This window comes from Stomoxys calcitrans, chromosome 1 (genome assembly GCF_963082655.1).
Source record: "Stomoxys calcitrans chromosome 1, idStoCalc2.1, whole genome shotgun sequence".
Lineage (NCBI taxonomy): Eukaryota > Metazoa > Arthropoda > Insecta > Diptera > Muscidae > Stomoxys > Stomoxys calcitrans.
The window spans coordinates 228,927,509-228,954,810 of record NC_081552.1 but is presented as its reverse complement, the minus strand read 5'-3'; the positions used below and the strand labels follow the sequence as shown (position 1 = coordinate 228,954,810).

The 27,302-nt window shown below is 38.3% G+C and overlaps 1 protein-coding gene across 5 annotated transcripts in view; it reads right to left on the bottom strand.

Moving 5' to 3' along the window:
- The window catches only part of LOC106088372 (protein alan shepard), a 1,012,027-nt gene that overhangs the window by 45,456 nt on the left and 939,269 nt on the right, over positions 1–27,302 (bottom strand). For 4 of the 5 annotated variants that reach the window (XM_059361231.1, XM_059361228.1, XM_059361229.1 and 1 more), the window contains one exon: positions 18,687–18,811. In XM_059361231.1, the coding sequence (XP_059217214.1) occupies positions 18,687–18,811 (125 nt within the window). The remainder of the gene's footprint in view (positions 1–18,686; positions 18,812–27,302) is intronic. The other variant, XM_059361230.1, reaches the window with a different exon arrangement.

Genomic DNA, 27,302 nt, shown 5'->3' with positions numbered 1-27,302 from the left:
TATGTTCATGTATTCTTGTGATCAAGGTACAGGTCGCATATATATCATATATATCTTTCATCCGATATGGCTTTTGAAGACTGTAAAAGCCACAAATTTGGTCCGATCTTTACACAATTCAGCACGAGGTGTTTTATTTAGCGTCTACATATGTGTGTTCAAAATTTCATTACAATCGGTTCAGATTTAGATATAACTGCCATATATATATTTCATCCGATATGACCTTTGAAGCCTGTATAGGCCTCAATTTTGGTCAGAGATTTGAAGTCCCAGATTTAGATATTGCTACCATATATATCTTTTATCCGATATGACTTTTTAAGGCTATAGAAATTCACAATTCGATATTTCAATACGTGTGCAAAATTAAAGTCTGACTTGGAGATGAGTTCTATATAATAAAACCAGTAAGGAAGGGCAAAAGTCGGGCAATGCCGACGGTATAATACCCTACACCTACCCCATAATTACAATGTGGGAGCTATATCCGATTCGGAACCAATTTTGATGGATCTCGCCGGATGTTTTTAAATGGGTTTTTAAATAATCCGTATCAGATTTCGAGCAAATATGTTCAAACTGTAATAACTACGATTGACAAATGACAACATATTGAAAATTACCCAAAATCTGACAAAAATATATATGAGAGCTATATCTAATTCTGAACCAATTTCAATCAAACTTTACAGATATTGTAAAAGTCGTCGAGGGAGGCGTTTTACAAAGTTGTGCGAAGATTGGTCTATAAATCCGTTAGCAGTGGCTCCAGGTGTGAAAATCGGACGATACAATATACAGCGGTCAAAAAAAATATATATATATACATGAGATATATATATATACATGAGAGCTATGTCTTAATCTGAACCGATTTCAATCAAACTTTACAAATATTGTAAACGTCATCAAAGAATGCATTTTACAAAGCTTTGGGAAGATTGGTCAATAAATGCGCTTGCAGTGGCTCTAAGAGTGAAAATCGGACGATATGTATACATGAGAGCTATGTCTTAATCGGAACCGATTTCTATGAAAATCGCCAGTAGTGCCAGAGAATCATAAGAAAATCCTTCCTGCCAAATTTCGAGAGAATCGGTTGACAAATGACCACTTTATTGCATTATAACTGCGAATCGGTCGAACATATATATGGAAGCTATATTAAAATCTGAACCGAGTTTTTTCCAATTCAATAGGCTTCGTCTCTAGGCCGAAAAACATGCTCATACCAAATTTGAGGACGATTGGATGAAAATTGCGATCTGTAGTTTGTACACAAATTAATATGGACAGACGGACAGACAGACGGAAGGTGATTCAGAATCATAAAGTGATTCTGAGTTGATCGGTATACTTATCAATGGGTCTAACTTTCACCCTTTTGGGTGTATCAAACAAATTCACTAAGTTATAATACCCTGTACCACAGAAGTGGTATAGGGTAAGTAGACTAGTTTACAGTTTGGAATCGCAGATAGATTTTTTACCGGATTCAGAGACACATGTGCCTTCTTCCGCATTATCAAGTGTTGTTATCGTACAATATGAATTTACATTTATTTCTTAAATTATTCAACATGTTATACAACTATTTTAGTACAAAGTATCAATAGGCTCATAATAAATGTAAATAAAATTTTCCACAATACAATTACTAAAGCAAATGAAAATGGTTTGCTACATATACGTTGTCATAACTAATGTTTCATTATTCATGTATTAAGTCTAAAATTCTACAATTGAGATAATATGGTCATAAGGACACTTAATGTTTGCTGACCTGAAGCCGAAATTACCAAAGGATTCCTATCTACTTTATATTCTTTGTAATACAATTTTGATTACAATGCGATTACCACTGTTAATGTTACACCGATTGACGTAAACTGTTAAATAGATTTGATGGTATACTAACATAGGATTTAAGGAATTTAAGAGATATTAGAGTAGAACGAGTTTAATCGAATTAGGGAAGAATAAGTGAATTGGAATGAAATCGTAACCGATTGACCATCCCCTTTCACTTCCTTGACTTAATCATAGTCTGATTCAACCGATGAATAAGTGATACAAAAGATGAAATATTACATGAAATATGGCCTTCTTCATAAGTTATAAGATATTAATCTAGAAAATCCGTTTACGGCATCTTGAAATATCGATTTGCAATCCTGCAAAGTATAAACATTTCTGATCGTCCTCATGGGGCTAGTACTGACATAAACCTCAACTACCACATCAATAAGGTGAAGTTAGGTCTTTCAAAAGATAATATACACCACCTTTACTTCTACGACTCCTAGAAATCTCCATTGTTATTCGGTTTGATACACCTAAAGTTCCCTATTATTTTGAAATACAATTTCCCAATCATATTCCTGGCTTATGCAGTAAAATTTTATTTTCCCAATTTCAATGTATGCAAATCCACTCTGAAATCATAGTTTGATTCAAACGATTAATAAGTGATTTAAAAGATGAAATATTACCTAAAATATGGCCTTCTTCATAAGTTATAAGATATTAATCTAGAAAATCAGTTTACGAATCTTGAAATATCGATTTGCGATCCAGCAAAGTATAAATATTTCTGATCGTCCTCATAAGGCTAGTACGGACATTCGGTAGAGGTGTATGTGAAGTAAACCTCAACTACTACATCAATAAGGTCAAGTTAGGTCTTTGAACAGATAATATAAACCACCTTTACTTCTACGACTCCTAGAAATCTCCATTGTTATTCGGTTTGATACACCTAAAGTTCCCTATTATTTTGAAATACAATTTCCCAATCATATTCCTGGCTTATGCAGTAAACTTCTATTTTCCAAATTTCAATGTATGCAAATCCACTCTGAAATCATAGTTTGATTCAACCGATGAATTAATGATTCAAAAGATTTAATATTACATAAAATATGGCCATCTTCATAAGTTATAAGATATTAATCTAGAAAATCCGTTTACGACATCTTGAAATATCGATTTGCAATCCTGCAAAGTATAAATGTTCCTGATCGTTTTCATGGGGCCAGTACTGACATTCGGTAGAGGTGTATGCGAAGTAAACCTCAACTACCACATCAATAAGGTGAAGTTAGGTCTTTCAAAAGATAATATACACCACCTTTACTTCTAGGACTGCTAGAAATCTCCATTTGTATCCGTTTAGTGTAAAATTTTGTATGTAAAATACATTTAAAGTTCCCTATTATTTTGAAATACAATTTCCCAATCATATTCCCGGGTTATGTAGTAAACTTCTATTTTCAAAATTTCAATGTATGCAAATCCAGTTACATTTGTATGTGTTTAAGTAATTGAAATTATATTCTAAAATCTACTTTTACAGTTTCCAATGAATAGCAGGATATTTATCATATTACAATACAATACTTATTTTTTTTCATTATTCATTTGGATCTAGGAAACTTTTTGAGCTTATGGAAATTTCTTACACTTGTTTATGAATACGTAGGAATGCATGTAAAATAAATTACTCACTACTTCACTGTGAATACCGTTTTATGAAAATACATATATGTGTATGTGTATGGGTTGGACTATTGAATGGTACTACAAGCTAGATAAGTACACACTTCTTCTTTACTTATATACGGACTATACTAGAAACTATAATTATATTACGGTCTATGTTTTTTTGTTTTTGTCTATGAACAAGTATATGTCGGTTTTTTAGTTTTAAATTGTAAGTAAATGTAAATATACACTAGGGCGGTTCGTACTATATGTTGACAAAAGAAACAAAAAGATAGTGTCCCACCATTAAAAATGAATGGAATGTTAGAAAAAATAAAGATTTTTTTGGAACTAATGTTTGCTTTGAACCAAACAAATTTTCAATCGGTTCACAAATGGTCCCACAATTTCAAAAATACCGATCATACCTTGACTAAAATTTTTAAGAAAAAATTTTTGTAAGTCTAATAACTCATAAATCGTTAGACAACAAGAACAAATTGTTGCATGTCCAATAACTCATAAGCCGTAAGAGATATACTCTAAACATTTTAGCATGTTTTCTTTTGTAGGGTTTTACAAGTTCTATCTTAAAAAAAGAATCAAGTCGTTCGGCCCATAAATGACTGTTGGGCAATTGTGTCTCTCCATTGTGTCTCGTACAATGGTAGATTTTTTGTATGCAACAAATTACACTACTCCCATTGTATGCACACGATTCTGTGCATCTGTTGGAAGTTGTATTGATGGCTTCGAATGCTAGACAATGGCAACGGCTCTCGCTGCTGCTCTGTGTGCTCAGGTTCGAATTCCGGCCAGGCTCTGCCGAACTTTTTCACTTTCAAGTTTTTTGCCTTTTAGGGCGAAGAACATAAAATTTTACAATTTTTGTGTTTCTCTTTCGAGACGAGCTCAATGATCGTAGAATTTTTTCTTTGCAAATGGAAAAGGAAAGCCAGAGATCGCAACACACACCAACAACTATGGGACGCGTTTTGTCTTTGGTTGGAAGACTATTTGGTAGGATCTTCCTTTTGTTTTGAAATCCAAAAACACTTTAATTGCAAAAGTTCTTCGATAGCCGCAAACGATTATTCGTGTACTCGACCAATATTTATTCATTTTTGTCTCTTCGCTAAAGAGAAAGGATGTGTATTTGAGCGTATATACACTGGTTGGCAAAAATACTCACTCCATTGTTCATGTTCAATGATCCCAATCAGACCCATAGGCTTGCAAATAACTGCAATTGCGTGCTCGTCACTGGTATAGACAAATACTCACACACAACATTTTTGTTTTGACTGAGCAAAGAACAGCCTGTATATTGAGCAGCTTGGACGAGTGTGGGTGGTAAACTCGGAAAGTGACAATTTTTGAAGTTACGGTACAAAAATACTGCAACGTCCAATGATAAAAATCATTAGAGCAATATACAAATGGCAGCCAGGTACAAGAAGTAATTAAAAAGAATTTCTAAGGCATTTCTATTGCAAGAATTTATCGCAAAAACACGGACTTTTATCGTAAACAAAGTTCAACGTTTTTCAGAAAAGAAGTTTACTCTTTATACCCTATACCACCACTGTGGTACAGGGTATTATAACTTTGTGCATTTGTTTGCAACGCTAAGAAGGAGAAGAACTAGACCCATCGATAAGTATACCAATCGGCTTCGAATCACTTCCGGATTCGATTTAGCTATGTCCGTCTGTCCGCCCTTTCTGTCTGTCTATATATTCTTGTAATCAAGGTACAGTTCGCATTTGTTGTCCGATTTTCACAAAATTTTATACAAGCCTCTTTTTTGGTCCAAAGACGAAAGCTATTGATTTTGAAGCTGTAGAAGCCACTAGTTTGGTGCGATCCACAACAAATTTGGCACAAAATGTTTTTCGACGTCCCAATATGTGTGCAAAATTTTATCAGATTCGGACCAGATTTAGATATAGCTCCCATATATATATTTCATCCGATTTGATCTATTAAGGCTATAGAAGCCACAATTTTGGTTCGATCTTTACCGAATTTGGCATGAAGTGTTTTTTATCACGTCCCAATATATGTGCAAAATTTCATCGAACTAGAATCTGATTTAGATATAGCTACCATATATATCTTTCATCTGATATGGCTTCTAAGTCTTTAGTATACACAATTTTGATCTGATCCTTACAAATTTCAGCATGAGATGTTTCGTGTGACGTCTTAATGTATGTGCAAAATTTCATCAAAATCGGGTCAGATTTATATGTAGCTCTCATATATATCCTTCATCCGATTTCACCTATTAAGGCTGTCGAAGTCACAATTTTGGTCCGATCTTTACCAAATTTGGCATAAAGTGGTTTTTGTGACGTCCCAATATATTTGCGAAGTTTCATCGAAATCGAAACAGTTTTAGATATAGCTGCCATATATATCTTTCATCCGATATGGCCTTTGAAGGCTGTAGAAGCCACAATTTTGGTCTGATCTTCACCAAAGTCGACACGAAGTGTTTTTTTCTGACGTCCCAATATATGTGCAATATTTCATCAGATTCGGATCAGGTGTAGATATAGCTTCCATTTATATCTTTCAGCTGATATGGCTAATAAGGCTGTAGAAACTGCATTTTTGGTTCGATCTTTACAAATTATTACAAGAGATGTTTTATTTAGCGCTCCAATACGATTGCAAAATTTTATTAAAATCATGTCAGATTAAGATATAGCTCCCAAATATGTCTCTTCAGCCAACATTTTAGGACTGTAAAAGCCACAGTTTTGGTCCGATCTATACATAATTTTGCATGATGTGTTTTAGTTATGTTTTTATGAAAATTGATTTAAATTGAGATATGGGTTCCATATATCTCTGTCATCCCATATGGCCTATAAGGGCTGTAGTTGCCACAATTCTGGTTCGAACTTTATTAAATTTAGCGTCTTTAACGTCCTAGCGCGTGTGCTAAATTTCATTTAAGTTGGTCTAGATTTAAATAAATATATGCGATATATCTTTTAGCCACAAAGCTCATTTTTGGCTCAATGGGTAAGTAAATAAGCAGAATTGTCAATTTTGGAGTGAAGATCAGCCAGAAGCATTGCAAGAGTTAACAATGCATCTAGAAAAAATCACAGTTTGGTGAGGTTTATGGGCTGGCGGCATCATTGGGCCGTACTTCTTCAAAGATGATGCGAATCGTAACGTAACTGTGAATGGTGAGCACTATCGTGAGATGATATCCAGATTTTTTTTGCCCAAAATGCAAGAGCTTGACTTGCATGACATGTGGTTTCAACGAGACGGTGCCACATGCCACACAGCTCGCGTAACAAAGGATTTATTGAGAGGCGAGTTCGGTGATCATTTTACTTGCATGACATGTGGTTTCAATACGACGGTGCTAAACAGCACTCGTATCACTGGATTTATTGAGAGGTGAGTTCGGTGAACATTTTATTTGACGTTCGGGACTAGTCAATTGGCCGCCTAGATCTTGCGCTTTAACGCCTTTAGACTATTTTTTGTGGGGCTATGTTAAAGCTCATGTCTATGCAGACAAGCCCGCTTCAGTTGACGCATTGGAAGAATACATTGAAGCATTTATTGGTGAGATACCGGCAGAAATGTTGGAAAGAGTATGCCGAAATTGGACTTAGCGGATAAGCCATTTGCGGAACAGTCACAGTTAACATTTGCATGAAATAAACTTCAAACATTAAATAATATGAACCGTACTATCGATTCAAATAAAGATTTTATGCATTTTTCACAATTTTATGTGTTTTTTTCAAACTTTCCTATAGTTCTTAAAAAATTACTTTTTATATGAGTTCATTGTGGTACCACAGTAGTGATAGGCTAGCCCCATGGCCAGAATCTCATGGAAAAGAAAGTCTCCTTTCTAATAAAATTCTTGTTCGGGTTATACATTGGCCTTATTTACATAAGGAAGAGAACCCATAAATTTCAATACATAATATTTTATGTGGTCAGAGTTGCCATATCACAAAAAATTACAAAAATGGTAACAGCAAAACAATGTGGTACCAAAAAAAAACGAAACAAAAATATTTTATAAATTTTTTTTTAAACATTCCAAACTCGTTCCAATTTTTGTTGCGAACAAAATTCTTCTTTTGTTTCTTATGATCCACCCTAGTATACATGTATACATTTCATACTACTAAATCAATTGATATAATCTCATTGATATACATATGGTCTATACGTTTGAATGGCACAAAATGAATGAATACTACTGTAATACTGAATTGGAATTATATTCATGTTGAATGAGAGAGAGGTATGAATGTCTTTTTGTTCTACAATACTACAATTATTTAAGAAATTTTCAAGGGTGGGGGGGTTGGGGTTGGGGTATATGGTATGTCATTTGGAATAATAAATTCTATATACTATATATGAGTTGTGGGGTTGTAATATATAAAACAAAAATTTGTAATTTAATTAAATTAAAGCAAGAAATAAAGTGAATGAAATTAAAATAAAAAAATAGATTGAAAAAACGATGGTGGCATAGAAATACTTTTATATTCTTCAGGCCTCAAATCGTTTAAGGATCATGTGGAAGTTCTGGGAACCTTAAAGAAAAACTAATTTTTTACGTAATTTTTTAAATTTCTACCAAATTTTCTCTATTCGAAAAGATTCAATTGAATTCTTTTCCAAAAAAAAAAATCGATTAAACCGATGTGACAATGAACCACATTTAGGTGCTTGCGGAGAAGGCTTACATGTAGATGTTGAAACCCATAATGCTCCAGTGGCACATTGAAGTGGAAAGTGTGATCAGGGCGATTTCAATGTACACACGAACTGTACTATAAGAAAACCAATAAGGAAAGGCAAAAGTCGGGCGATGCCGACTTTATAATACCCTACACCTACCCTTAAAGTACAAAGGGGGAGGCTATGTCTTATTCTGAACCAATTTTTATGAACCTCGCCGGATGTTTTCAGATGGGTTATTAAACAATCCGTACAATACATTACGAGCAAATATGTTCAAACGATTCAAAAATTACAGCAAATTACCCAAAATTTGACGAATGATATGGGGAGCTATATCTAATTCTAAACCGATTTCGCGCAAACTTCTCAGATAATGTGATACTCCAATCTAGCCAAAATTTTGAATAACGCTTTTCTCGACGAGTACCACATTATCTGAGAAGTTTGCTCGAAACCGATTAAGAATTATATATAGCTCCTATATCATGACAGCTATATCTAAATCTGGGCCGATTTCTAGGAAATTCATCAGTGATGTCCCGAGTCATAAGAAAATCCTTCCAGCCAAATTTCGAGAAAATCTGTTAACATATGAGCGCTTTTTTATACCCACCACCGAAGTAAGGGGGTATATTAATTTTGTCATTCCGTTTGCAACACATCGAAATATCCATTTCCGACCCTGCAAAGTATATATAATCTTGATCTGCGTAAGAATCTAAAACGATCTAGCCATGTCCGTTCGACTGTCCGTCTGTCTGTTGAAATCACGCTACAGTCTTTAAAAAAACAGATATTGAGGTGAAATTTTGCACAGCTTCTTTATTTGTCCATAAACAGGTTAGGTTCGAAGATGGGCTATATCGGACTATATCTTCATATAGCCCCCATATAGACCGATCCACCGATTTAGTGTCTAAGACCCATAAAAGCCACATTTATTATCCGATTTTGCTGAAATTTTGGACGGTCCAGATTTGGATATAGCTGCCATATAGAACGATCCGACGATTTAGGGTCTTAGGCCCATAAAAGACGCATTTATTACCCGATTTCGTCTAAATTTGAAACGGTGAGTTGTGTTAGGCCTTTCGACATCCCTCTTGAATTTGGTCCAGATCGGTTCAGATTTGGATATAGCTGCCATATGGACCGATCTCCCGATTTAAGGCCTTGGGGCCAAAAATAGCGCATTTGTTGTCCGATTTCGACGAAATTGTGGGACAGTGAGTTGTGTTAGGCCCTTCGACATTCTTCTTTCATTTGGCCCAGATCGGTTCAGATTTGGATATAGCTGCCATATAGACCGATCCGCCGATTTGAGGCCTTGGGGCCAAAAAAAGCGCATTTGTTGTCAGATTTTGCCGAAATTTGGGACAGTGACTTGACTTAGGCCCCTCGACATCTTTCTGCAATATGGTACCGGTCAGTCAAGATTTGAATATAGCTGCCTTATAGACCGATCTCTCAATTTAAGGCTTTGGGCCTTTAAAAGGCGCATTTATTGTCTGGTTTTGCTGAAATTTGAAACGGTGAGTTGTGTTAGACCCTTCAACATCCCTCTTGAATTTGGTCCAGATCAGTTCAGATTTGGATATAGCTGCCATATAGACCGATCTCTTGATTTACGGTTTTGGGCCTATGATAGGTGCACTTATTGTCCGATTTCGCCGAAATTTGGGACAGAGAGTTGCGATAGGTTCTTCGACAACTTTCTGCAATTTAGCCCAGATCAGACCAGATTTGGATATAGCTGCCATATAGACCAATCTCTTAATTTAAGTTCTTGGGCCCATAAAATGCGCATTTATTGTCCGATTTCGCCGAAAATTTTGGGACAGTGCGTTGCGATAAGTTCTTATGCATCGTTTTCTAATCTGTGCGCATATCGGTCCAGATTTGGATATAGCTGCCATATAGACCGATCTCTCGATTTACGGTCTTGGGCCCGATTAAGTCGTGGGAGGAGTCATTGTACAGGATTTCAGCCAAATCGGATACTAATTTCGCTCTCTTTAGGCTCAAGAAGGCAAGTCGCGAGATCGGTTTATATGGCAGCTATATCAGGTTATAGACCGATTTGAAACATATTTGGTAAAGTTATTGGAAGTCGCAATAAAACACCTCATGCAAAATTTCAGCCAAATCGGATAAGAATTGTGCCATCTAGTGGCTCAAGAAGTCAAGACCCGAGATCGGTTTATATGGCAGCTATATCAGGTTATGGACCGATTTCAACCATACTCAGCACAGTTATTGGAAGTCATAACAAAACGCCTAATGCAAAATTTCAGCAAAATCGGCTGAGAATTGCGCTTTCTATTGGGTAAAGAAGTCAAGACGCAAGATCGCTATATATGACAGCTATATCAGGTTATGGACCGATTTCAACCATACTCAGCACAGTTGTTGGAAGTTACAGCAAAACGCCTCGTGCAAAATTTCAGCAAAATCGGCTGAGAATTGCGCCCTCTAGTGGCTAAAGAAGTCAAGATGTAAGATCGGTATATATGGCAGCTATATCAGGTTATGAAACGATTTCAATCATATTCAGCACAGTTGTTGGAAGTCATAACAAAACACCTCATGCAAAATTTCAGCCAAATCGGATAAGAATTGTGCCCTCTAGTGGCTGAAGAAGTCAAGGCCCGAGATCGGTTTACATGGCAGCTATACCAAAAACATGGACCGATATAGCCCTTTTACAATCCCAACCGACCTACACAAATAAAAAGTATTTGTGCAAAATTTCAAGCGGCTGGCCTTACACCTTCGAAAGTTAGCGTGCTTTTGACAGAGGGACGAACGGACGGACGGACAGACGAACTGACGGACGGACGGACAGACGGACGGTCAAGGCTAAATCGACTTAAAATGTCACGACGAACAAGAATATATACTTTATGGGGTCTTAGTCGAATATTTCGAGGAGTTACAAACAGAATGACGAAATTGGTATACCCCCATCCTATGGTGGAGGGTACCAACCAAAAAAATGTCTGCCAATTAGACATGTGGGCTGCTTAAGGGCAATATGGTACTCAAATGAAAGCTGTTTGGGAGTAGAGTGCGAATAAGAAATTATTTTTTTGGGGCCAAGAGTGCGAGGCCAAAATTCGGACGCAAACTATTGGGTTGCCCAAAAAGTAATTGCGGATTTTTTAAAAGAAAGTAAATGCATTTTGAATAAAACTTGGAATGAACTCTAATCAAATATACTTTTTTTTACACTTTTTTTCTAAAGCAAGCTAAAAGTTACAGCTGATAACTGACAGAAGAAAGAATGCAATTACAGAGTCACAAGCTGTGAAAAAATTTGTCAACGCCGACTATATGAAAAATCCGCAATTACTTTTTGGGCAACCCAAAATATATAACTGAAATTTTTATATAATAAAAATTCAACTAAATATTGAAGGCCTTTTTCACAAAACTTAATGAAGTCTTAAAATAGATTTATTTAACAGTTCTATAAAGGAAATCTGTCATATGAACCTATTTCAAATCTGTATTAAGTTTTGTGAATACCGGTGTTACATTTTCCTAATCCTTAACATTCATTATACCACCTTCGTTAGAACACAACAGTGAGGGCTAAAATTAAAATGGGTATCTGTAACAAAAGTGTTTAGCTACTCCAAAATAATGAATAAAATTAAATATAAAAGTAATAAAAATAAATAAAAACAGGAAATCAATGAAATAAGTAAAGCCTTGAATCAAATTTTAATTTTAAAGCTTTATATCCCCCATGAAAAGGAGTTATCCTTGAGGTCCTTTGAAAATGCACAAAAATAAACACAGACAATACAAAAAGTCACACTCTAACGCATAGTCATTTAGACGCACATTCCCCTATTACAATAATCTGTGAACATCGTTACCAATAAACTCCCCTGCCCACTTGCCTACCCTTCTCACCTAGCCTGAATTCAATTATAATCGAGAAATGGCTAAGCAAAACAAAGAAGGGGGGGAGGGGAGGGGAGGGGAAAAAGTTAACTCTGAAAGCTTTGCAGTAAGATGCTGAATGGAGAATATCCGAAGAATGTTGGCTATATGGAATGTTGGGGCAAAAGAAGTAAAGAAGTCTGAAACAGAGCTGAACCGAGCATAAAAAGGAAATGCTTTTAATAGAAAAATAATCATTATAATGGCATAGCCTGGTGGTGGGTAGGGTAGTGCTGCTTGTTTGGCATGGCATTGGCAGTCCCTGGACCATGTAGGAACAACAAGTTCCAAGGACCAAAAAGACATTAACATTCTAGGTGGCTGTATGGTGACAGCACAAAAAATAAAATCTCCGACTCCAGCATTGGTTGAGGGGGTAGGAAGATGATTTGACTCTGCTAATAATTCTATGGCCCAGTGGCTGGCCGGCTTGAGAGGCCACTGGAAGGGAGAGAGAGAGCAAGAGTGAGTTGGGTGCGTATCACATTATCTGTTCGTAATCAGGCAGAATATTAAAACACGTCTTTGGTGCTGGGATTTGTCAATGGAAAGGGACATGAACTGAAATGAAAAAAAAAAAAAAATGTTTTCCAGGGTTAGGCATGAGCTTGAGGGCAAAACAACATTCATAAAATGCCATTGAGCAACAACTGGTGGTTTAACCCATTGTTAAAGGGTCCATAAAGCCATAAAAAAATGTTGTGTCTAAGCGCTTTTTTGTTCTGCTTTCTTTCTATTATGTGTTGCGAGTGTTCTCTTTGAGTACTTTTAGCAAATGTCATAAGCTTTCCATTGAACAGTCCTTTAACTGGCATGCTTATGGCTGCCAACCAATTATGGACTAGCAATTTGATTTTTAAAAAATTTCATAGTTCTATATTATTTTTCAATAGAATTGCTGTAGCGGCATAGTTGACTGACTTCTTGAAATAACCATTAGGGCTTATGAGCATTTGATTTTTGTATAATGTTAAGCCTCTTAGTGGGGGTTCGTGGACATAGAATTCCTGGATTTTAACTACTAAAGGGTATGGCGAATGGGAGTTACATAGACTGTATTCTTGCAAAGAGAAGTCCAAATGTTTTTCTTCTTCCATCGCTAAGCAATGAAGAGTGAGTGATTCATAAGTCTCATTACTGGCTGGCTTCCCTATTTATGGCACACTATGCAAGCATTACGTTCCTGGTTGAAGCCGCCTCCGCAGGGAAAATTAGCCTCATCATCCCCAGTTCGGATATCATCGAAAGGCTTAAGCTGCTTATCGAATATATTATAAGTTGCAATGTGGGAGGGAATAAACCATCCTTTATTACCAGAGCAATCTGGGAAGGAATAAACCGACTTTTATGACCAGGATCACGAGGGCCCTCAATGGTTTCCTTATGTCAACATGTTGTAGAACCAAACCAAGTGTTACGCCATGGTGGATCCCAGAAATGGTTAGTCTGAGGAAGGCTCGCAGAAAACTCTTCAACAGGGGGAAAGCCACAAGGTCACCATACAACTGGGATGTCTTAACGTCTGACCTAACAAAATACCATGGCGAGTTGAAAAAGGCCTCTAGGCCGAGAATGATCCTATCTTCGAAACTTAATCCCGTAGTATACATTCAAAAGTCAGAGAATGTATGGACAATGTATAGTGAGGATACACTTGAATTACTTTTTGAGATGCATTTCAGGAAGTTCTACGTTCGACAATAACGGGGGCTATCGAGAGTTGTGCAGGCGTGAATCCGTCTAAGACGGAAGTTGAGCTTTGCGGCAGAAGATGCAAGTTACCCAATAAACAGGTAAAAGCTTGCTAAGTTCGGCCGGGCCGAATCTTGGGAAATCACCACCAAGGATTCCGTTTACCCTTATTAACTGAGTTTGAATTTGAATTATTTTGGTCCCAATAAGTCCTATCGGGATATCGGTACTTTGGGGCGCCTATATAGCCATATTGACCCATTCGGATAAAACTTAGCACTGACGTTGCAAGTCATAAGATAGGGTTTCGGGGCAAATTTCAGCCAAATCATGGTAAAATTTAGTCTTCTAAGGGCTGCAGTAAAGATTTCGGTATCATAACAGGACTCATAGGACTATGAGCTCACTTATGCATAATCGGCCCGGCAAGTGTTGGCACGTGTAGGGCATGTGGAGAAGAGAATGATGAGACGGTGAAGCATATCCTATGTCATTTTCCGGCTTTCGCGGCTAACAGACACCGGTACTTAGGTGGGGACACAAAACCACACATAAAGCAATCAATTAGGGATTTTGTAAGCAGCACGCAATTCCTGAACTAAAATGTCTTTTTCGATATTGCTTTTTACTATTTAGAGCGCACAATAAGCCGATTACTGGCTTAGGTGTATGTCCATAGCATGGGGCGGATTAATATGCACACCCTGTATTCAGCCTAACCTAACCTTACCTAAGGACTGAAGAAGTCATTTGTCTAAAGAGCGATTCGCACATACTTGGCATGGATGTTGAAAGTCATAACTAAGTCCTTGTTTCAAATTTCAGCCGAATCGGATGAAAATTGCGGCTTCCAAGGGCTCAAGAAGTCATGAATGAATTTTTATGACCGATTCGAGGCTTCTAAGGGCTCACGAATTCAAATCCGGGGATAGGTTTATATGGGGGCTTTATCTGTTTACAGACCGATGCGGATCATACTTGGCACGGGTGTTGGAAGTCATAACTTAAGTCTTTGTTCCAAATTTTAGCCAATAAAGGATGAAAATTGAGACTTCTTGGGGCTTGAAAAGTCAAATCGGGGGATCGAAATCTGAACCGATATGACCCATTTGCAATCCCCAACGACATACATCAATAAGAAGTATCTATGCAATATTTCAAGTGGCTAGCTTTGCGCTAGCCTTCGACCGCTATCGTGATTTCGACAGACGGACGGACATGGCTAGACTCAGAATGTCGAGACGATCCAGAATATATATACTTTATGGCGTCGCAGATCAATATTTCGAGGTGTTACAAACGGTATGACAAGATTAGTGTGCCCCCTTCATATGGTGGGGGGTATTATAAATACCTGGGTGTTTTGCTGGATTGAAAATTCAACTTCAAATCAAACATTTTGGAAAGGGCAAAAAAGGCATCTCCTGCCCTAACGTCTGCTAAACAGCCATTGGCAAAAGTTAAGGGCCTGCGAAAAGGCGCCCGGATAACCTAGGGCCTTGATATTTTGCACAAGATCTCACTAATACCTCAGCTCTAACCATTCCAAATTTCAAAGAGACATCTCTACCAGTACTCCTATGTTACAATAGGGACCCACATGCCGGACTTTGGCAACAATCTTTGCTCTGTAGGATTTGAGGCGGCTGCATCTGCCGGATCGTAATTGAGCGGTAACTACTCTGGTTTGCCGGGGGGCGCTCAATTTATTCAGGTGTGATGGGTGGCGGTCATTCTCCTCGTTGTAAATTTTCTACAATAGTTCTTAAACGGACTTTTGAAGGGATTTTTGAGCACTATCCAGCAAAAATTGAAAATTGGACCACAAACGAAAATTTGGCAGACCCGAAAATTTTTCGAAATACCGAGGTGATCAACTTTAAGGGCCTGCCAAAAGGCGCCTGGACAACATAAGGCCTAGAAATTTTGCATACAATCTCAGTTTTTTTTCGGTTCTATCCCACTGTGCAGCTGTGAATGGAAAGCAAGGGAACAAAATGTTGCTGTTGCATTGCCCACAAGAGCAACCACTTTTTGATATGTAAACCAAAGGCTGCAATCTGCCGATTTAAGCTCTTGAACCCATAATAGGCGCATTTATTTTCCGAATTCGCAGAAATTTGATACAGCGAATTCTGTTAGGCCAGCCGACATCTCGGCTTAATACGGCCCAGATCGGTTCAGATTTGGAGATCGATTCCATACATACCGATCTCCCGATTTAAGGTTTTAGGCTATAAAAGTCGCATTTAGTATCTGATTTCGTTAAGATTTGGGATAGCGAGTTGTGTTACGGTCCTCGACATTTCAGTTAAATTTGGCCCACATCGGCCCAGATTTGGATATAGCTGTCTCATATATACCGATCTGCTGATTTAAGGTCTTAGGCCCCTAGAAGCCACATTTATTATTCGATCTCGCTGAAATTTGGGACAATGAGTTGTTTATGGGCCCTCGACACCCTAGTTAAATTTGGCCCAGATAGGCCCAACTTTGGATATAGCAGCCATATATACCGATCTGTCGATTTTAGCTCTTGGGCTCGTAATAGGCGCATTTATTCTCCGATTTCACTCAAATTTGGGATAGTGAATTGTGTTAGGCCATTCGAAATCCCTGCTCAATACTGCCCAGATCGGTTCAGATTTGGATATCGATGCCATATATACCGAACTCCAGATTTAAGGTTTTAGGCCCTTAAAAGGTGAACTTATTAACCAATTTTGCTGAAATTAAACACAATGAGGCCACCGTAGCGCAGAGGTTAGCATGTCCTCGTATGACGCTGAACGTTTGGGTTCAAACCCAGGCGAGAAAATCATGAAAATTTCAACGGTGGTTATCCGTTCCTAATGTTGGCAACATTTGGAAGGTACTGTACGATTTGGTATGGCAGCCATGTACAAACTTCTCCACAAGGAGGTGTCGTACTACGGAACGCCTTTCGGACTCGGCTATAAAAAGGAGGCCCCTTATCATTGAGCCTAAATTTGAATGGGACAGCACTCATCGATATGTTGAGAAGTTTACCCCTGTTCCTTAATGATATGTTAATGGGCAAATTTGCATTTGCAAGCACAATGAGTAACGTTAGGCTCCTTGACATTTGTACCGAGTATGGGCAAGATCGATCCTTATTGGGATAAACCGCCACATGCACCGATCTCTCTATTTAAGGTCTTGGGTCCATTATAGGCGCATTTATTTCGCTGAAATTTGGGACTGTGAGTAGTGTAAGGGCCCTAGTTATCCTTGTTTAATTTGGACCTGATCGATCCAGATTTGGATATAGCTGCCATATAGACCGATCTCTCATTTTAAGGTCTTGGACCAATAAAAGGCGCATTTATTGTCCGATTTTGCTAAAATTTGGGATATTGAGTTGTATTAGGCTATGAGTCTTCGTCTGCCTAATCATGTGCTAGTCCGTTCGTCCGTCCGTTCGTCCGTCCGTCCGTTCGTCCGTCCGTCCGTCCGTCCGTTCGTCCGTCCGTCCGTCCGTCCGTCCGTTCGTCCGTCCGTCCGTTCGTCCGTCCGTCCGTTCGTCTGTCCGTCCGTCCGTTCGTCCGTCCGTCTGTCGAAAGCACGCTAACTTTCGAAGGAGTAAAGCTAGCCGCTTGAAATTTTGCACAAATACTTCCTATAAGTGTAGGTCGGTTGGGATTGTTAATGGGCTATATCGGTCCATGTTTTGACATAGCTGCCATATAAACCGATCGTGGGTCTTGACTTCTTGAGCCTCTAAAGGGCGCAATTCTCACTTCTCACTTCGCAATTCTCAATTCTCATTTCATTGGAATGAAATTTTGCACAACGCGTTTTGTTATGATATCCAACAACTGTGCCAACTATGGTTTAAATCGGTCCACAACCTGATATAGCTGCCATATAAACCGATCGTGGGTCTTGACTTCTTGAGGCTCTAGAGGGCGCAATTCATATCCGATTGGAATGAAATTTTGCACAACGTGTTTTGCTCTGACTTCCAACAACTTTGCTGAATATGGTTGAAATCGGTTGATAACCTGATATAGCTGCCACATAAACCGATCGTGGGTCTTGACTTCTTGAGGGCGCAATTCTTATCCGATTGGAATGAAATTTTGCACAACGTGTTTTGTTAAGATATCCAACAACTGTGCCAAGTATGGTTCAAATCGTTCCATAACCTGATATAGCTGCCATATAAACCGATCGTGGGACTTGACTTCTTGAGCCTCTAGAGGGCGCAATTCTTATCCGATTGGAATGAAATTTTGCACAACGCGTTTTGTTATCATATCCAACAACTGTGCCAAGTATGGTTCAAATCGGTCAATAACCTGATATGGCTGCCATATAAACCGATCTTGGGCCTTGACTTCTTGAGCCTCTAGTTTTATGTTAAATTTTCTTAACGTTTGCATTGGCCCCCTTTATTTTGTGTGCATTTTCAAAGGTCTTAACCTTCGGGAAATAAAGTTACATCTTTGATTAAGGACCACAGGGAGTAATTATGCGCACTAAACACTCCCAAGCTTCTCATACATCTTAAAATTGTAGCAAAATGTTCTCATATTCATAAAACAAATAAAAATTTTTTCAAGGTTAGTTCAACGCCAACATAAGAAAAAATGAAACAAATTCAAGGAAAACAAAAGAAACGAAATGTTATGAAAACAAATGAAATAAATATACATATGAAAAAAACAAAAACAAAACAAAACCAAAAAAAAGGACGAAAACAAAAAATAAAACCAAACAAACAAACAAAGAAAAATAAACAAGAGAGGTGAGGGTGGGGGTGAGTATTACTTGCATGCAAACAAACGTACAATGGCCGGCCTATGAAGTACCCAAACACCCACTTTGGCCATTTGAGCTTGAACGCCCTTTGCCTGCAGTCCTTTGACGGCGCCTTCAGCGTATGCAGGACACTCAAAGTCCACAAAGCCATAACCTGGAATTATAATCATCCATACACATCCATCCATGATGATATCCAACAATCCAAATGGGTGGGGAGCGGTGGCGTGGCGGCGTCGGTGATAAAGTCGTTGTATAACCAAAAAGTGACCAAGAATAGAAGAAAGAGAGAGAGAGAGAGAGACAGAAAGAACAAACAAATTATATTTCATTAAATTGTCAAAAATGTTATATTTGATTCATAATCATTGTAACACAAACACAAACACCAACACCAATACAAAATTAAACCAATATCGTACAAACACATGCATAGCTTCTTATCTTGGGTATTTATCATGCAATAATAACTACTTTTCATATTCCGCAATGCCATTGACTGGTCTCATTACCATCGTTAATGGGCCACCTCCACACAATATTTTATGACTACTTAATCTGCTAAAAGTAAATCTATGCTCAGACCAAGGAGATATGCCACAAAATATTCAAAACATAAATTAAGTTCCTAATGAAATCAAGACAAAAGGCCATACAATGGTTATTAATGGCCTATAGAATGATGATGTACACTCAGAAAAAAATGTGGGCGTTAAATGTCAAAGTGTTAGATATTAGTGTTTGTCTTCTTCTCAGCAACCGGGAGAATTTTTAAAACACACAGAAAGGGTCAAAGAAGTTGTTTGTTAACGAAAAGCTGAGGTCTATTTAATACCAGAGAAAAAAAGTCATTGCTTTGAAGGCGTTTGTTTAGACTCGGTATGAAGGAAACCAAAAATTCGTTTATGTAAAAAAGGAAAGACCATCGTGGTCTTTGTTTGCTTATCACGCTGATCGCATGGATATTCATTTTAGCGAGGACATATAAAAAAAAACAAGTAAAAGCGTGCAAAGTTCGGCCGGGCCGAATCTTATAAAACACCCACCACGGATCGCAGTTTTCGAGTATTTTTCCCTGATATCTCTTTTTAGGCGGCGAAGAGGATACTGGAGAACCAATCAATGATGATAGTGTAGAAAGTTTACCTCCTAGTCAGAATGAGGTACAGGTAGAAGTGACCCGACTAAAGAACAACAAGGCAGCAGGAGCCGACGGGTTACCCGCTAAACTATTTAAGACCGAAGAATCAATGATGATGGTATAGAATGTTTACGTCCTAGTCAGAATGAGGTCCAAGTAGCAGTTACCCGACTAAACAAGGCAGCGGGAGCCGACGGGTTACCCGCTAAACTATTTAAGACCAGAGGCAACAGGCGTATGCATCAGCTTATCTGCGCAATCTGGCTAGAAGAAAGCATACGCGATGATTGAAACCTCAGCATACTATGTCCCGTACACAAGAAAGGAGAAAAGACGGAGTCTCCTCCCCATCGCATACAAGATACTCTCGTGCGTACTGTGTGAAAGATTAAAACCTAAAGTCAATGAGATAATTGTTCCCTATCAATGCGGCTTGAGACCTGGTATATCCACCCTGGACCAGATATTCACACTGCGCCAAATTCTGGAAAAGACCCGAGAAGGACAATTCAACATCTACCATCTCTTTGTTGGCTACAAAGCCGCCTTCGATACTTCTTTATGTTCAAAGGTATTTCAAGCCATGTCTATGTTTGGTATCACTGCAAAATTAATAAGACTCTGCAGGATGACACTTGCTGATACGCGTTCCTTAGTAAGAGAAGGAAAGAATCTCTCCGAACCATTTAATACCAAACGAGGTTTCAGACAAGGAGACAGTCTATAGTGTGATCTCTTTAATATCCTGTTGGAGAAGACTAAACGAGATGCAGATGTGTATAGATATGGCACGCTAATCACAAGAGAACACATGCTAATCGCCTATGCCGACGACATCGACATCATAGGTTGGTTAACGGAAGTAGTAACTGCTGCTATATCCAAATCTGGACCGATCTGAGATATATTGCAGAAAGATGTTGAGGAGCCTAACTTCACCCACTGTCCCAAATTTCAGCGACATCGGACAATAATTGCACCTTTTATGGACCCAAGACCGTAAATCGAGAGATCGGTTTATATGGCAGCTATACCAAATCTGAACCGATCTGGGCCAAATTGCAGAGAGTTGTCGAAGAGCCTAACGCAGCTCACTGTCCCAAATTTCGGCGAAATCGCATAATATACGCACCTTTTATGGGCCCAAAACTTAAAATCGAGAGATCGGTCTATATGGCAGCTATACCCAAATATGGTCCGATCTGGACGATATTCAACAAAAAACAGGTGTAGAGATCTATCGAAACTCGCTGTTTCAAATTTCATCAAAATCAGATGAAAAATGCTCCTTTTATGGACCCAAAACTATAAATCGAGAGATCGGTCTATATAGCAGCTATAGCCAAATATGATCCGATCTGGACGATATTCAACAAAAAGGTTTAGTAGGGTACCGGAACTCGCTGCGCAAAATTTCATTAAAATAGGATGAAAAATGCTCGTTTTATGGGCTTGATACTCTATTTCTGGAGATCGGTCTATATGGCAGCTATATCCAAATATGGTCCGATCTGTACCACGTTTGACGGGATTGGGTAGGGATCTACCAGAACACACTGTGCCAAATTTCATCAAATTCGGGTAATAAATGAATCTTTTATGGCCTCAATACCCTATATCGGGAGATCGGTTGGGCGGTCTAAGGGCAGCTCTATCCAAATATAGCCCGATCTGAACCAAACTTCACAGAAATGGGTAGGGGTCTACCAGAACTCATTGTGCCAAATTTCATCGAAATCGGATGAAAAATTACCAAATTATTGCCTCAAGATTTTAAGTCTGGAGTTCGGTCTATATAGCGGCTGTATATAACTAAAATCCGATGTTATGAGATCAGAAAATCAGGTCTATATACCAAGAATAGGAAATCATCAAAAATTTTTTGAAAAATGTTTTTATGCCCAAGATATCTGCAAAATTATGAATACCCCAATTAATTACACAAAAAAGGTATTCATTGGGTATTCACCCAATAAAGGTGGGTATTTACTCGGAAGAAACCCATCTCTAGTCATTCCGTTTATAACACCTCGAAATATTCGAAATATTATGAATACCCCAATTAATTACACAAAAAAGGTATTCATTGGGTATTCACCCAATAAAGGTGGGTATTTACCCGGAAGAAACCCATCTCTAGTCATTCCGTTTGTAACACCTCCAAATATTCGCCGAAGACCCCATCAAGTATATATAATCCTGATCGTCTCGACGTTCTGAGTTGATCTAGCCATGTCGGTCCGTCCGTTCATTCGTCTGTCGAAATCATGATAGCGGTCGAACGCGCTATCATGATTTCGATGGGGATTGAAAAAGGGCCATATCGGTTCTGATTTAGATATAGCTTCCATATAAACCGATCTCCCGATTTGATTTCTTGAGCCCCTGGAGGGCGAAAGTTTGGTCCGATTGAACTGAAATTTTTCACATGGTGTTCTGTTAAGACTTCCCACAACTGTGCAAAATACGGTCTGAATAGGTCTATGACCTGGTATAGCTCCCATATAAACCGATCTCCCGATTTTACTTCATGAGCCCTTACAAGCCGCAATTTTTGTCCCATTTGGCTGAAATTTTGCACATGGAATTAAAATAAGACTTCCAACAACTGTGCATAATACGGTCTGAATCGGTCTATAACCAGGTATAGTTCCCATGTAAACCGATTTCCCGATTTGACTTCTTGAGTCCTTACAAGCCGCAATTTTTGTCCAATTTGGCTGAAATTTTGCATGCGGTGTTCTGCTAAGACTTCCAACAACTGTGTCAAGTACGGTCTGAATCGGTGTATAACCAGGTATAGTTCCCATGTAAACCGATTTCCCGATTTGACTTCTTGAGTCCTTACAAGCCGCAGTTTTTGTCCAATTTGGCTGAAATTTTGCATGCGGTGTTCTGCTAAGACTTCCAACAACTGTGCCAAGTACGGTCCGAATCGGTCTATAACCTGATATAGCTCCCATATAAACCGATCTCCCGATTTGACAACAACTGTGCCAAGTACGGTCTGAATCGGTCTATGACCTGGTATAGCTCCCATTTAAACCGATCTCCCGATTTGACTTCTTGAGTCCTTACAAGCCGCAATTTTTGTCCTATTTGGCTGAAATTTTGCATGCGGTGTTCTGCTAAGACTTCCAACAACTGTGCCAAGTACGGTCCGAATCGGTCCATAACCTGATATAGCTACCATATAAACCGATCTCCCGATTTGACTTCTTGAGCCCTTACATGCCGCTATTTTTGTCCGCTTTGGCTAAAATGTTGCATGTGGTTTGACGGAATTTTGAAGTTAACAGAATCCGTGGTGGTGGTTTCCCAATATTCAGCCCGGCCGAACTTTTAGCACGCTTTTACTTGAATGAAGTTAAATTTTACTTCGTTTCAGTATTTGTTTACTGATTTTAAGTTTTTGTTTTTTTTAAGTGTATTTAGTCGATTATCCTATTAACCAACTACAGCAATGAAATAGTCTATGTATTATATTGCCATCACACACACACACGCACACACACCAACGCACTGTAGCTATCATACGATTATGATAGCTTTTAGTCGTACCCGGATATATCGATTCGTTTAATGCAATCAGACTTCACTTTATTAAAGCAATTCATCAAATGCAATTCAATACATTTTCGAAGAGCTAAACAAATGTATCTTCATATCCCCTATGACAGACAGAGATTGATATTGAAGCTTTTATTTGAGACTATAATAACAATAACAAAAATGCTCATTATTGCAGAAGGCTGTCTTCGACATGGAATAGGATAACAAAATATACTAGAAAAAAAAAAATACTTTGGCGTAATCTTAAAAAAAATAATGTTGCTAATATTTTAGATAAAATAGAAAAAAGGAAACGAGTTAAAGATCGCTGAGTTCTGCTGGGCTGAATCTTATAAACCCTCGACCATGCATCGAATTTGTCAAGTTCTTTATCTCTTTATGGGCAAACAAAGGGAAATTGACAAGAATTGCTATGATATTGGAGCTATATCAGGTCATGGAACGATTCAGACCATACATGGCACATATGTTAAAGATATGGCACTCATGTTGAAAATCATAGAGGAAGTCGTTGTACAAAATATTGGGTTGCCCAAAAAGTAATTGCGGATTTTTTAAAAGAAAGTAAATTCATTTTTAATAAAACTTTGAATGAACTTTAATCAAACATACTTTTTTATACTTTTTTTCTAAAGCAAGCTAAAAGTAACAGCTGATAACTGACAGAAGAAAGAATGCAATTACAGAGTCACAAGCTGTGAAAAAATTTGTCAACGCCGACTTTATGAAAAATCCGCAATTACTTTTTGGGCAACCCAATATCAGTCAAATCGAATAAGATTTGTGCCCTCTAGAGGCTCAAGATATATAATCGAGAGATCTTTGATTTCTTTAGCCCCGACCGACCTTTTCGGACCATATATGGCACTTATGTTAAAGATCATAGAGGAAATCGTTGTACAAAATGTCAGTCAAATCGAATATGATTTGTGCCCTTTAGAGGCTCAAGATATATAATCGAGAGATCTTTGATTTCTTTAACCCCGACCGAACAATTCAGCCCATATATGGCACTTATGTTCATAGAAAAAGTCCTTGTACAAAATTTCAGTCAAATCGGATAAAATTTGAGCGCCCTCTAGAGGCTCTAGAAGCTCAAGAATCGAGAGATCGGTTATATGGAAAGTCAAAACAAAACAATTCATGCTAAATTTCAGCCAAATCGGGTAGTATTTCGGATAACGGCTCAAGAAGTCAAGATCTGAGATCGGTTTATATGGCAGCTGTATCAGGTGTATGAACCGATTTCCATCACACTTGCACACAGTTATTAGAAGTGAAAAAAAAAAACAGATAAAGCAAAATTTCAGATAAATCGTATAAAATTGCGTCCTCTAGCGGCTACATCAAAACATGGACCGATATAGCCCATTTACAATCATAATCCACCAACACATATAAAATTGCGCCCTCTAGCGGCTTCAACAAAACATGGCACCAGAAAGTACTGGTGCAAAATTTCAAGCGCTTAGCTTTATTCCATCGAAAGTTAGCGTGTTTCGACAGACGGATGGACATAGATCCACTAAATTAAGCTAGGTCGGGTTAGAGGTAAATGGCAGTGTGCCATCGAAGTCACTTAGCCATTTCAGTCCATTGTGATACCATAGGAGCAGATGGAGGAAGATGCTTTAAAAAGCGTATGCTCAACGGACATGGTTCCACTAATTTAAGCTAGTTTGGGTTAGGTTTAAATGGTTTAAATGGCAGTCTGCCATCGAACTCACTTGGACATTTGCGTCCATTGTGATACCAAAGGAGCAGATGGAGAAAGATGCTTTAAAAAGCGAATGCTCAACTACATGCGAATGTTCACATCCACTAAATAAGAAATGATAATCTTAAATGGAACTCCTGTTGACTGCCAATGGGGGTTACACACAGCTGATGTTCTAAGTCTCTTCTTCCTCAAAGTCCTCACAGCTTCTGCAGATATCTTTACCTACAACCTTTAGTCTATTAGCATGCTTTCTGATCACACACGGACGGATACAAAAACTGAGATGTCTTTTCTAGCACCCTACAGTGAAGCGGTAGACCTCTACGGGTCTAGATTGGGTCACATGTTTCATTCGTTGCTATTCGGGCCTGAACCTGAAGACTTAGCTTACATGTCGCTAGAGGCATACCCACATATTCCAGTATCCCTGGAATGTGTAGGGTATTTTCTAGTCTCCCAAGCTCATCTGCTCTACATTTCCTTGCGATATCTATATGGCCAGGCATCCAGAACAGGTAAATTTTGAACTGTTCAGCCATCTCGTTGAGAGATCTGCGATAGCCGAGGGCGATTTTTGTGTTCAGAAATATGTTGTCCAGGGATTTAATGGCTGCCTGGATGTCTAAGAAGATATTTATGGTAATCATTCATTCTACTACCTCTTTAACCCTTCGACACACAAACATTCCGAGTGTAATATTTATGCAATGAGGTCCCAGGGGACCGCATTAGTTATAATGCCAAAACTTTTCATCTATTGATCGCAGCGATATAAAATGCTCTAGACATTTGTGGAGGAGTATATAGTCATTCCGTTAATGCATGGAAGTGGCTCACTTCACTAATACAGGGTGCAACACTGGGTGTTACATTTGATCACCTTTCAACTCTTCAACATTTTGAGGGTTATAACTTTGAAACTAATGAACCGATTTATGCGATTTCTTTGCAAAGGGGAATATCTTCAGAAGATCTAAAGGAAATGTCCTAGTTTCAACCTCACCATAGTGTACCGTTTTCGAAATATAGACAAAAAAACTAGTAAAAGCGTGTTAACTTCGGCCGGGCCGAATCTTATATACCCTCCACCATGGATCGCATTTGTCGAGTTCTTTTCCCGGCATCTCTTCTTAGGAAAAAAAAGGATAAAAGAAAAGATGTGCTCAGCTATTAGAGCGATATAATGATATGGTCCGGTTTGGACCACACTTAAATTATATGCTGAAGACCTGTATAAAATGTCAGCCAATTCGAATAAGAATTGCGCCCTTTGGGGGTTTAAGAAGTATAATAGAGAGATCGATTTATATGGAAGCTGTCTCAGGTTATAGACCGATTCATACCATAATAAACACGGATATTGATGGTCCTGCGAGCATTCGTCGTACAAAATTTCAGGCATATCGGATAATAATTGCGACCTCTAGAGGCTCAAGAAGTCAAGATCCCAAATCGGTTTATATGGCAGCTATATAAGGTTATGAACCGTTTTGTACCATAGTTGGCACAGTTGTTGAAATTCATAATAAAATACGTCATGCAAAATTTCAGCGAAATCGGCTAGGAATTGCGCTCTCTAGAAGCTCAAGACGTCAGGTTCCCAGATCGGTTTATATGAGAGCTATATCAGGTTATGGACCGATTTGAACCATAATTGGCATAGTTATTGGAAATTATAACAAAACATGTCGTGCAAAATTTCATTCTAATTGGATAAGAATTGCGCCCTCCAGAAGCTCAAGAAGTCACGTCCCCAGATCGGTTTATATGACAGCTATGTCAGGTTATGGGCCGATTTGAACCATACATAGCACAGTTATTGGAAATTATAACAAAATACTTCGTGCAAAATTTCATTTAAATCGGATAAGAATTGCGCTCTCTAGAAGCTCAAGAAGTCAGGTTCCCAGATCGGATTATATGACAGCTATATCAGGTTATGGACCGACTTGAACCATACTTAGCAAAATTATTGGAAATTATAACAAAATACTTCGTGCAAAATTTCATTCCAATCGAATAAGAATTGCGCCCTCTAGAGGCTCAAGAAGTCTAGACCCAAGATCGGTTTATATGGCAGCTATATCAAAACATGGACCGATATGGCCCATTTACAATCCCAACCGAACTACACTAATAAACAGTATTTGTGGAAAATTTCAAGCGGCTAGCTTTACTCCTTCGTAAGTTAGCGTGCTTTCAACAGACAGA